The sequence below is a fragment of the Microtus oregoni genome, unplaced genomic scaffold (assembly GCF_018167655.1).
Source record: "Microtus oregoni isolate MIOR12 unplaced genomic scaffold, Mior012 000055F_ref0000237, whole genome shotgun sequence".
Taxonomy (NCBI): Eukaryota; Metazoa; Chordata; class Mammalia; order Rodentia; family Cricetidae; genus Microtus; species Microtus oregoni.
In genome coordinates this window covers 4,414,068-4,426,732 of record NW_024543831.1, presented here as the reverse complement: position 1 = coordinate 4,426,732, position 12,665 = coordinate 4,414,068, and the positions used below count along the sequence as shown (strand labels likewise).

Here is a 12,665-nt window from a genome sequence, read left to right as displayed (position 1 = left end):
TCTTAATGCTATCTATTTCTACAAGAATAGGATTTGGGGTGGGGGTGCTATTGAGACAGGGTTTCTCTGTGTAGTCCTGGCTGTCCTGGAACTCAGTTTGTAGACCAGGCTGGCCTTTAACTCACAGAGATCCACCTGCCTCTGCCTCCCAAGTGTTGGGATTAAAAGTGTGTGCCACTGCCAGGAAAAGTAGGATCCTTTTAATGATAAAAAGAATAGAGGGGAAAATCTGAGATTTACTTGAAAAGATTATTGTCCACAGTGGTTTTGGTGAAGTAATTTCAAAACCCCTCCATATTAATTATAAGATATGGGTATAGATATGGCTAGGACCCAGAGTTTTCACCTGGAGCAGAAGATACAAGCATGAATGGGAGATGGAAAAAAACAACTTGGATGTCAGGCTGACAAACGAAGCAACAATGTCATATATCATGACTTAACAAATACTGAATATACAGGATAGGCTACTGGGATGTATGTAATGGAGGTAGTTGGTACAAACAAGAATGTGTGTGTCAAGTCCTACCTAGTTCTGCCCAACGGAAAGGTCTAGAAACAAGGACAGCAAAATCTAATGAGTACAATTCTCTTCTACTTACTGAACATTTTTCCACAGAAAGCAAACAGGACTCCTTGGAGGAATAGCTAAACCCAGGTCGAGGGTGGGAATCACTCAAGGTAAGCTTATATATCTCATGGCATAAAGTGAGAAAGTTCTTGGAAGACTAGGCCAGCAAGATGGCTCAGGGAGTAAAAGTCCCTGGAGCCGAGTTTAATCCCCAGGACCCACCAGTGGAGGAGATAACCAATTTCCAAATTGTCTTCTGCCCAATACACACATGATAGAGCATGCACATGTGCACACAGGCAAATGTGTACACACATATACAAAATAAACAGATGTAATTATTTTTTAACTAGCAAGGCAACATCAGAATGAGAAAACAGAGTTCTAAGAGGAGCTCAATGGGTCAACTTTGATGGTAATGAGCCACAGCCAAATCACATTGAATTTTACTTTTTAAATCCACAAGAAAGGAGTGGGGTGGGACAAGATCTTCTCACACAGGAATACCTCCACCCAATATGGGGATCACAGAATTGGGAAATGCCACGTGTGTAAGCACCAGCATGTCAAACATTTATTAGTGCTGTTGGCCCATTAACTCAAGAAGAGCTGTAAGAGAACAGGATCAACACTCTCAAAATTATCCTAGAGACGTTTTTATTAATTACAGAGGCAACAATGCAGAAATCTGTGATCTACCTAAACTAAGTAATTAATGTTTAACCATAATCCAGAGAAAAATTGACAAGAAGCTACAAGATGACAATATCAGCTCACTTATCCAGTAGTCTCACGGAAGATGCTTAAGCTGAGCCAAAGGAGGGGGAAAGGATTAGAAAATCTGTACAACCACAGAACATTCTAGAAAACATCATGTCTGGATTCAAAATGCCAGGGCCATAAAAGATTCCTCATTTAAAAAAAAAAATCCTTTTAACATGGCGAGAGGTGCATCCCAGTGATGGAGTACTATTCTGGCATGCAGGAAGCCCTGGGAGATCGCTAGCACCACAAAAGAGAAATAAAGGAGAGGAGAAAGGGTGGACAAGTGGAAATGGTTGTAGACTGAAAGATCCCAGAGATATGAAAACCAAAGCCACTGTGTGTTTGCTGGTCACTTCAGGATCTATACTGGGAAGGATAAAACAACAACGAAAGCCAATGGGGCAAATCCAAGTATGACCTAGATACTAGAGCAGAGTTAAGTAAATTGCACAGTAGCAATGTTTCTGAGACCACACAGGAAAATAATCGAAGTTTCAGGAATTCCATGATGAATATTCAAGGGTCAAGCATCATGCCTACTACTCATTTTCCAGGGCTTCAGAAAAAGAAAAGCTGGGAATATATGTTTATGTATTATTTAGGGAGATGGCAATAATCCGAATGGGTAAAAGGTTAACAGCTGATGGCACTCGGTAAGGTAGAGATAAATGTGCACTGTCATTGTACTCATTTCAAGTTCCCTGTGATTTTGAAATTTTCCCAAAAGAACTGGTGGGAGAAGAAAAAAAAAAGAGCACATTTATCTACGTTTTTGGAAGACCGAAATATGCCCAACAGTTTCCTAGCATAAAAGTAGATTCTCATTGAAAAATAATTTTCATAAATCAAATGTTCAATTTTCTACCTTATTCTAGCCTTATGTGCTAGCAGTACCCTGTCTTTATTCAATATAGCAAATACAATATAAGAAGTTGATTAAAATAATAAAGTCTGTGTTTAAAAGCCTGATAATTAGATTGTAATCACCCTGTTTCTCTGATGTTACATGATTTCACTCACTTTGTTCCTTCACTTCCCCTCAAAGCAGACTGAGAACATCTTGAATTAATCCTTTCAACATAATTTTTCAATATTGCCTAACGTGTAAGGGATTTACAAATGAATATGTATTAGTAGACTTTACCCGCCACCACTAGGTAGATATTTTAATGAAGAGATAGACAGACATGGATACTCCCAGCATAAAATGTCCCTGTGTGTATTCTGCTTTGACTACTGTCATTCCTAAAGCAGGCTGCTTTGTTGTTCATGTTCCTGCTGTGGAACCTAATGCAAGGCTTCCACTTGCCAACCTGGACCAGGGATGGAGAGATCTGCTCCAGGAGCGAGCAGTGAAGAGCTGGAGACAAGGGGCAGGGGACTCTCCACGAGGATGCTGGCTCACAAGATAGGCACAAGCAAAAGTGAAAGTGGGTGTCATCTAAGCTAATCTCTACTTGAATCTTTTAAGAGATAAAACCATTTGCACAGTAATTTCGTACTAAATTAACTTGGTTTTTTTTTTCTCTGTATCGTTAAAGTTTTCATTGTTTAAGTAAGGGTTTCTGCAAGAGAAATGAGGCGATGCTCCCGTTCTATCAGAAGAATGAGGCTGATGACTTGCAAGAAGAATGGGCAGCTTGTGTTGAGACTGGCAAACGCTGCAAAGAGCCAGAAACACAAGCACACTCCCACCCTCGACCCCTTCCCCAGCACTGTCAGAAGACAATCAAAGGTTGTACTACTGTGCTCTCACAGTGCTAACCTCTGGAGAGCAGCAAGAACTGTACCAGGTCAGGAAAACCGAAGGCAAGAAGGATGGCAGATGGTGATACCAGCTCCTCTGAAAGGATCCCTAAGACAGCAAGTTCATCGGTGGTGCTGAGAAACAAGGACTCCACGTTTCTGTTTACCGAGCCAATGATAATTTGTCCTCTACGATCTCTATGAGAAAGTACCTGGAGCTGCCACAAAATTGGCAAAGCTGGCGAAGCTGACTGTGTTGAGGTAAGTAGCTCTGCTCCCAATTCAACTGTGTTTGAACACTATTCCATAGAGGCCCAGGATCAAGACAATTCTGCCGTTTCTCTGCCGTGGAAACTACATGGCCAGATGTAAGTACCATCAAGATGCCATCTGCAAGGTTACATGACATTTCCCAGATCACCTTCAGTGACTGATCTCATACCAAGCTAGTAGCTCCACACAAGGCCTTTTGGCTTTGTTTTTTCACCCTTAAGAAATGGCCCTCCTTTGAAAGAACTTCACTTGGAGCTGAAAACTATCATTTTGACAAACTGTAATTTAAGTCATTCACACCATTGTTTTAGGATGTAGTGAAGCAAACTAGTCAAACAGATTCTACCAGACACAATATATTTTCAATATTCTGAAATTTAAACATTCCATGAAAATCATGGTCACAATAATGACAACTTTTGTCACAATCCACAACACAATCACTAACTGCTATAAAGAAACACATACATACACATACAAACACACACATACAAACAAGCACGCACACACACACCTGTAAAGCAGAAAAAGAAAGGCCAGCATGGAGACCTGCTTCAAAGTTCACGTTGGTTAAGATGAAAGACAAAAGAAAAGGTGTCTATTCTCAAAGGAGACGAGAGCCAGAGAGTCAGCCATCCTTCCCCTATGAGCCCAGACAGAGTTAAAGGAGCAGCGGAGCCGCGTGTGCCACAGCAATCAGATGAGGGCTGAGAGGCACAACCACTTTCTCCTCAGTTGCAGGGCAGAGTCATCAGTCTTCCAGTCCCATCAGGATTGGGCTGAAAAGTAATAAGAAATGAGGGCAATTAGGGAGGAAATGAGAGAGCAATTGAGGAAGGAGCCACCTAAAGACAAAACAGTGCGGAGATTGAATTTGCAGCAAGAAACAAGAATCTGAGATTAAGTTTCTGGGAGGGGAGCGCTCTCTGGTCCTGCCCAGAAAGGAATTAGAACTGCGGCAGGCAGCCTTGAGCTGCCTCTGGGTAGCAGAGACAGTACTCGGAGAGGGGAGTGGCTAGGTAGTTTCTGGGGAAATACAGCACATGGCCACCAAGTTTCAAGATGTGGCCCATTTAATTTCAATTTATGGAAATTAGCTTTGTCAGTAAAGTGTCGCGTCAATGCCCTAGGTGCCATCTGCAGCACAGTTACAATTCAGTCTCTAGTGCCACATAAACTGGGTATGGTTGGCAGACACCTGTAACCAGCAGATGAAAGTGACAAGATCAAGAGTTCAAGGCCATCCCTGACTACGTAGCCAGTGCTTTAAACAAGCCTTGGAAACATGAGACACCCATCTCAAATGACAATGGTAATAATAAAAAGGGGAAAGAAGGGGAAAGGGGCTCCAAATTTAGGGACGCGGGGGGCTGGGGCTAGGATAATAGTGGTATTATTCCTAATAATAAAGAAGACTTTCAGGGAAGCTGTTATCAGTGGCAGAACAAAGAAAAGGTCCATTTCAGGCACGCTCTCCCAGCCATGTGGAGATCCGGTGCGGACAGTGATAGAGACGGGGCGTTGCTCTTTGTTTTCAGGCAGATTGCTCCTCGGCTCTCCAGGGATGCCATAACTTAATTGTAACTTGATGGTGCTGCCTTGTGCTAGAGAGCTGAGGGGGGAATTAGTCTACTTTTACCAAAGAACTCTGCCAAGAGCAAGACACTTGTTCTAAGCATTTACAGAATTCCACGTTCACTGGAACACCAACCTCAAACATATAAATCCATTTCACAGCACTTACTCCAAGCTTACTTAACATCTCTGAAATACCTACATCTAAATGTTGGGTTAAGTAACTAGATTCCAGTACAACAGCTCATAAGATATTTTTTTTTTAAACCACCACAGTTCATCCTTAAGGCAATCACTTTGTTCAAGACCCCCACTAGTCAGTATTGGCACCTCTTTCCGCATCTCCACACTGAGCTTCTCTTTTGCACAACCATCAAGGCTAGGCATCATTTGGGCCATACAAATACCCACATCTCCCTTTTGTCTAACCCTGGTCCATGGAGAGCTGCACCAAGGCTCTGGAGGACAAGCACTGGAAGACCTTCAAAGAAGAAAAGAAAAAGTGTTCATTAACCCCAACGGCAGCTGCTGCCTAAAGCCTGCAATTTAAATCTCTGAAAAAGAACCTGTGGCTTCTGAAATTCCACAAGGAGGTATCACTTATGATTACAAACATTCCAGTGGGTTCCTTCCTTCATTGATGGCTTCCAGACAAAGGTTGTCAGGTTGCCTCCCCCATTTTGGTGAAATTCCCCAAGCCCTGGATGTACAAATTCCTAAGCGCATCTTCTTGACCAAAGGCCAACTCAGGAGAGGGGTTTTTCCTGGCCAGGCCCCCTCAGACCCCTAAACATCATCTCATATGTAATGTCTTGTTTGGCTGGGAACAACAAAAAAAAAAATGAAGGGGCTGGAGAGATTGGTCAAAAGTTAAGAGCACTTGTTGCTCTTGCAGACCTGGGTTCAGTTCTCAGCATGCACAAGGAAGTTCACAATCATCCACAGCTCCAGTTCCAGGGGATCTGATGCCCATTTCTGACTCCACTAGGCACCAGGCACACACTTCATGAATGTAGTACACACGTAAGCAAAACACTCATACACATTAAATAAAATCATAGTAAAAAATTTTAATAAAAAAAAAAGAAATTTAGGGAGGGAGGAAAGGGAAAAGAAGGGGCAACCTCACGTCACAAACTTTGGGGGGGGGGGAAACGACTTATTTTCAGGGGTAAAAAAAAAGAATTTCAGAAATGAGCATTAAGGCTGTCCAACATTTCCAGCTGAAATGAAATTTTATTTTAAATCAATGGGGGCAAATATTGAGAAATAAAGTTAGTAACCTTTCTTCTCCCGTTAGCCCCTAGCACCAACTCACAAGAATAACAGCAGAGTACTCACAGTAAGTAGCATGTGCCTTTCATGCCACCAAAGACATTTTCATCATGTAAGTTACAGTCAGTCAGAAATGAAAAAAGACATTTTTAAGCAATATATGTACAAAATATAATGGCATTTATACTATGGAGGACTGGAAGGTACATGCCCCAGTGTGTGTTTGTCTGTTTGGCTGTCTATGTGTTTCTGTGTGTGTGCCTGTGTGTAAATAGGGTATCTCACAACCAAACTAAAATAAGCTTTCCCTACAAAAGTCTGCAGCTGGTGGGCATTCATTATGGGAACAACTGGAAATGGCTAGTTTTGCCAAGGGTACAGGCCACAGTGGCGGGATTAGCCACAATTACTGCATATTTACACAACCATATTTACACCATAATAAAACTCATCTTATCCGATCCAAACAAAACCTTGCTCAAAATAAACTAAACCACAGGAAAGGTCTCCTGAGCACAAACAGTCATCGCTCTGAGTCTCTAGTTTCTGCTCGGCCATTACCCACTGAGACAACCCTTCATTCCGCCTTCCTCGGAAAGGCAAGAGTAGTAGGCAAGATTCAGAATATCCAGTTGAGAATCTGTATAATTCAGATAACGATACTGTAATTATGAGTGGAAGGCTGCATCTTAGAGATTCATTCTGAAACGACTGTAGAAAAATTATAGGATGTCCGAGATTTATTTAAAATAATCTGGGAGAGGTAAAAGGCACAGAGAGGACGGTTGTGTAGGGGTGGGTAACTATTGAGACCGGGTGATTCCATGCAGAATTTAGTAGGGCATCCTTTCTGCTTTTGTGTATATTTGAAATTTCCCATAACCAGGTTGGGGGTGGGGGAGAGAAAATATAAAGGCCAATATAAAAGTCATCCTGAAAAACAAATGTTTTCCTTTAAGGAAAAGAAAAATTTCCCTTTAGCTTTTTCTCCGCAAATGACGAAGGAGAACCTGCAGAGAAAACCAAGCTAGGCTCCTGTTGTAGACTCAGAAAAGACAAATGAAATTCTTAAAAACCAGAACATGTGCTTCCTGAAGCTTAGCTCTTGCCTGTGACTTATTACAACAACACAACCCGGCGGTCTCCCATATGAAGGCACTTTGGACGACATTCGCGCAGTGGCTGCCAAATAAAGTCCAGAGGTTGCAGAATCATTTGTCAACACCAAAGGCAAAGGTACCAAGAGCTGGTCCTTTCTTCCCAGAGGTCACTCCTTCTGATCCATGGGTTTATTACCTAGAGCAAACAATTAATCTCGCCGCCTTCAGAATACAAAATAGTTTTAGCCAAGGTAGTATCCTCCAATGATCCGCTTCTCTGTCTGGGCATCGCTGCCAGGAGGAAGAACAAAAAAATAAAATAAAATAAAATAAAATAAAAAAAGGTCCACTGGCTGAACATCAAGGGACCTGTCCCCATCCGAGATCTACAGCTAACTCAATCTTAGCTGAGTTGGGCTTCGGCAGCCTCACCTGAAAACAATGGTGTTTCCTAAGAAGATTGTCATTATCTTTCGTTTTCGGCAGTTCCATAATCATGAGAATCTCTAATAGTTTTTAAAGCACTTCGGCACTCCAATGTTGCACGTTCTGGTACTTTAATTTGAATACGTGAGCTTCTGTATAATGTGCGTGTGTGCAAATGTAAACGTGCACGTGCTCATATTTGTGTCGGCACACACACTCTGATACTATTAGGTGGTTACACGGGGCTAATTGCTTCCATTTCAGAGCAGCAAATTTTCAGTTCTGCAACAGATGTCGCTGTGTGATTTCTCCTTTCTGTGCTGGATTTTCTGTTAAAAATGCCCAGCATAATGGTCAGTAGCATTCTTCCAAAGAAAGATATACAGCATTTTAATCCTCTGGATTTCTTTCTTTTAAATTTTCTTCGTATGTGGTCAATTTCCATTCAAACCACAGTACCAATTAGCTTGGCCCCTTGTAAGAAATACCCCTCACATAAAAATAGTCTTTTTGTTAAACAACACACACGCACGCACACACACAAACACACACACCAATCAATCAAAACATTAAAAAATTAATACAAATTCTATGTGGTCAATTAGCTTTAAAATATCGCATACATAGACCCAATAAGAATGAGTCTCGTAGTATTGATTTTCATAGTATTACTATCCATTTTAAAGGGGAGAGGGACAACTTAACAATAGAGGCTGAAAAATTAAAAGAAAAAAAAATCACGTATAAAGCTGAAATGTACCAGGTACGGGAGTAAAGTTTAAAAATAAAACCCAAGAGCACCATTAATAACAATTATTAAAATACGGGATTTTCATTTTAACAACACCCTTAAAAATAATCACAAGGCTAACGTGATAATTGCAAGACATCTTTCCTACCATTCTGACATTCACTATCTTGACACATGTCATAGACAAGTGGCATCTCTTTCCCCACACCCAGTACACTGTCCAATGTTGATCAGTCAACAGGTAGCTAGCTACCCAGCAGTTTCTTCCGTAAGAGCCAACAATGGCAGAAAAAGATTTCAAAATCTCCTTCGAAACCTAAGAGGCTGTTACATTCTGGGGTTTGGGAGGGAGTGGAGATTGAGAAGCAGGCGGTGAGTAGGGAACCAAATCCGGTAAGAATGGGAAGTCAGGAAGTAAAAGAGGAATCCAGAGCGCCCGGCCTGTTATCACCTTCCCTGTCCCACTCCCCTTTACCGGGAGAGCCACTGGGGAAAACTGGATAAAGCATGTACAACATCCATATGAATAAAGCTCTTTGTTCCGGAGAACTGCCTGCTCTTTTATTCCCCCCTTTTTCGTATTTGTTCATTTCAAAAGATTGCTCAATGGGTCTCTTGTTCCTCCAAAATGTCCCGGGCAAATAATGCAAGCTTGTCTCGTCACACAAGTCACTAAATGAAGCCTTGTGCGTCTCCAGTGACACACTGTAAATATAAAGTGGCATTAATGAGGGATATTTTATCGAAGCTATCATAGGCAAGTGCAAGTCCCCCCCAGTGACTATTCAATTTGATGCAGGGAAAGGCAACAATAGCAGGGCGTCACTTTTGCAAAGTCCCTGTCCCTGGTCTGCAAGCTCCAACAAAGCTCAACCAAGTCCCAACCGGCTAGGGCAAGCCGGGACTAACTGCCACCCCACAAATCCCCTACCCATCAACCATGGTCTCTAATCCTGCACAGGGTAAGAGCAGGATGATCTACTGCAGGTTCCTTCAGGATCCCATACAGCAGCATGCCTGCACCTTAAACATGGTGAGAGTGAGTAACACAGCACAGGCGATCCTATTCTGGCTGCATTTCGGGTCTGTTTAACCCAAACACCACAGGAGATGAGAGTGGATTTCCTCTGGGATGGAGGTAAGGGCGGGGGACAAGCAGGATGGCTTCAGCTACAGAGGCAAACAGAACAGAACCCCAGTCCACAATAAAGGGACTTGGCTTTCCCGGCAAGAATGGGAATAAAACAAGCCTAATGAAGTTAGCAGGTAGCACCAACAGGTTTCTCTTAATGGGGGAATGAAAAGCAGAGGCCCCTGAAAAAGCTTTAGCTTAGCATGTGAGGAAAAGGAGTCCTTCGGTGTCCACCTGAAATTGACCCCTGCAGTATGGAATCTAGGGCTTGGCCAGACCATCTCTCAAAGTGTACACACACACACACACACACACACACACACAGTGTACACACAGTGTACACACACACACAAGCATTCAAAAAAAATTAAAGAAAGTCATCTCCCCCTCTCACTACAAATGAAACCCAATTGCTTTCTAATTTGAACACAATCTGATAAGCGGCATACAAACAGGGATGTACACAAGAGCAAGAAGCTGCTTCCATGGTAACTGGCAACAGAATTTTCCTGTAGCTTTGACATGCACGGTTGAGTTCCAGACCATTCCTTTCTAAGTCAGCACACATCCCTCGCCGAGAAGGCAACTTCTCGCCGAGAGATAGTACAAATATAGTACGGTTGTTACTACCCCGTGCCTTCAATGAGGAGGCTTGATAAGGGAGGCAAAATCTAAGCCTACTCGGCTGGTTTAGTGACACTGCATGGCTCCCATTTATAGTGGAAAGGCAATATCCCGGGTCAGCGCTTCCCACCCCCACCCTTCGTTCTGCAGCCAATACAAGTCTATTGTTGCCTCTGTAATGCACCAGTTACCCAGCCTTTACTCACGCTCACGTTTAACTGACAGTGGCGCTTTTTACAATGCAGCACGAGGGATCTCTTTCGGGAACACTCTATCGAACCCTTCCAGTCAGTGGCATCACCAGAAATTAAGTTGTAACCACACGGGCTTCGGCTAAACCTAATTATCTCGTAACTCATAAATTAAGAATTCACAGAAGAAAAACATATAAACATCCGGAGACAGACTGTAGCATGGAAGACAAAATTCTCAAGCTGGAATAGAAGGTGCTGCCAGGCTCCCACCCTTAAAGCTTCCATGGGTTCTTCTCCCCAAGCGTGTTTTATATTTTATTTTTTGGAGGGGGGTAAGTCAACCAACCTGGCATCCCCCTAAATCCGAAGCTAGCACTCCCAAGCATCCCCCATCTCCAACAGCGTGTCTCCTGCGGTGTTTACATAACTATGTGTCCTCTAGCGTGTAAACAAAAGACACAACCCAAGCAAAGAAGCGCCCCCGGAACCGCACACTGGCCCCAGCGCTGCATCCTCCCGGGCTGGGGGTTCCGCAGGTGGGGGTTGAGCTCGCGGCGTCCTCCACCACTTGTTGCTCCCAGGTCCTGCAGCTCTGGAGCTGCAAGGAGGGGTTTTGCAGGCTCAGACCCCTAGCGCATCCCCTCGTGCACGGCCGGCAGCCCGCTCGCCACCGCTCGGTGCCGCTCGGTGCCACCGGCCGCCGGGAGCCAGAGGCAGGCGGTACAGCCGCACGGGGACGCCGCGCGGCTGGCGAGAGCGACGAGGTGGCGGGAAGGCGGGCGCAGCGCGGCCGGCCTCTCCAGTGGGGAAGAGCTCCGGCTCCCTTTTGTTAGCAAATGCAAACACTGCCCTCTTCTTTCCCGACCGCGCCAACGCGCCCGGCACAGGGGCAGCCACACGCGGGGCTCCTGCCAAGCGCTCGGCGTCTTCAGGAAAGGCGCGGCGCTCGCAGAGCCGCCACCCGGGCAGATTCTCAAGACGGCCGGCCACGCAGGGAGCGCCCCGAGGCCCGCAGGGCGAGCGCCGGGCCGCAGAGGCCGCGAACGCCCCCGCCACCACCTGCGGGCCGCTTGCCCGAAGGACGCGCAGCCGGGAAATCCCGGATCCCCACTCGCAGCAGAGGCCTTCGTGGCGCGGACCGGCTGAAGGCACACGGAGCCCTTCTGTAGCCGCGGCGACGAGCGGCCGCCCCCGAGCCGGGAACTTTCCCTGCCTGGATTCCAGCCAAGCCGACCCGCAGCCCAGCGGAGGGGGCCGAGGGGCTGCGTTCGGCAGGAGGGAAACACGAGAGGCGTGCAGCTCTGGGGCGGGGGACCTGCAGAGCGCGGGCAAGCAAGCGAGGGAGAGGACACGACTGTGGGGATGTCCTGGGGACCCGCGGGGAAAAAAGCTTCGGGAAACGGAGAATCGATCGGGGGGCCGAGCTGAAAAGGAGGGGACGAAGGCTAAGCCCGGGGACACAGAAGGACCTGCAAGTTCCAGGGACAAGAGCGAGTTTCGGAGGGTCCGGAAGGTTCGGGGCGCCTCAGAGGGCTTCCCTTCCCCCACGCGCGAGCCCCTGGCCCCCAAGCCCACTCCACTCAGCACCCCGCGCTACGCCAGGAGGAAGAGGTGTGGGTGCAGCCATCCCTGAGGGCGCCCATCCGCAACCGGCGGGCAGGAGAGAAGGGGCGCCGACCCCTCAGCCCCTTCCCATCGCAGCCCCGACTTTCCTTGCCACGCTCCCGCCGCTTCGGATTTGGGAAGTGGGGGGAGGTTGTCATGGAAACGTCCCCCCTTCCATAGCTACGGCTCCTGGGGGTGCCCGGGGGGGTATTTCGGGACCAATCCGCGGGTGCCCACAACCTACCTGTGGGGATCAGTGCCGCGGCCGAGAGGAGCAACAGCAGGAGCCGGAGCTGGAGCCCGGGAGGCGCTGCCGCCGCCGCCACAGCCGCTGCCGCCGCACACTGGGATCCGCTCGGCAGCACAGCACTCGCCATGTCGGGCACCTGCCTCAGACTGGCGGCGGTCGCTGCCTCCCGAGCCCGAGCGGACAGCTAATGAGATGCTAATGAGATGTGCTAAAGGCGGAGTCAGGACCGACCAATCGTGGCGCCGCGAGCCCAACCCGGCTCTCGAAGGACTAGCCCCCTCCCCCACCCCGCCCCCTGGCGCTCGCGTTCGGCCGCGCGCCCGCGCCACCTAGGGGCGGGGCCTATGGGAGGGGCCTATGCAAATATGTTTACGTTAA

General features: G+C 46.5%; 1 protein-coding gene across 6 annotated transcripts in view; it reads right to left on the bottom strand.

Annotated features, from left to right (window-relative positions):
* Cadm1 (cell adhesion molecule 1) overlaps positions 1 to 12,450 on the bottom strand; it is a 327,348-nt gene extending 314,898 nt beyond the window's left edge. For all 6 annotated transcript variants that reach the window (XM_041638494.1, XM_041638495.1, XM_041638497.1 and 3 more), the window contains exon 1: positions 12,282 to 12,450. In XM_041638494.1, the coding sequence (XP_041494428.1) occupies positions 12,282 to 12,414 (133 nt within the window). In that variant the 5' untranslated portion in view covers positions 12,415 to 12,450. The remainder of the gene's footprint in view (positions 1 to 12,281) is intronic.
* Positions 12,451 to 12,665: the final 215 nt, after the last annotated feature.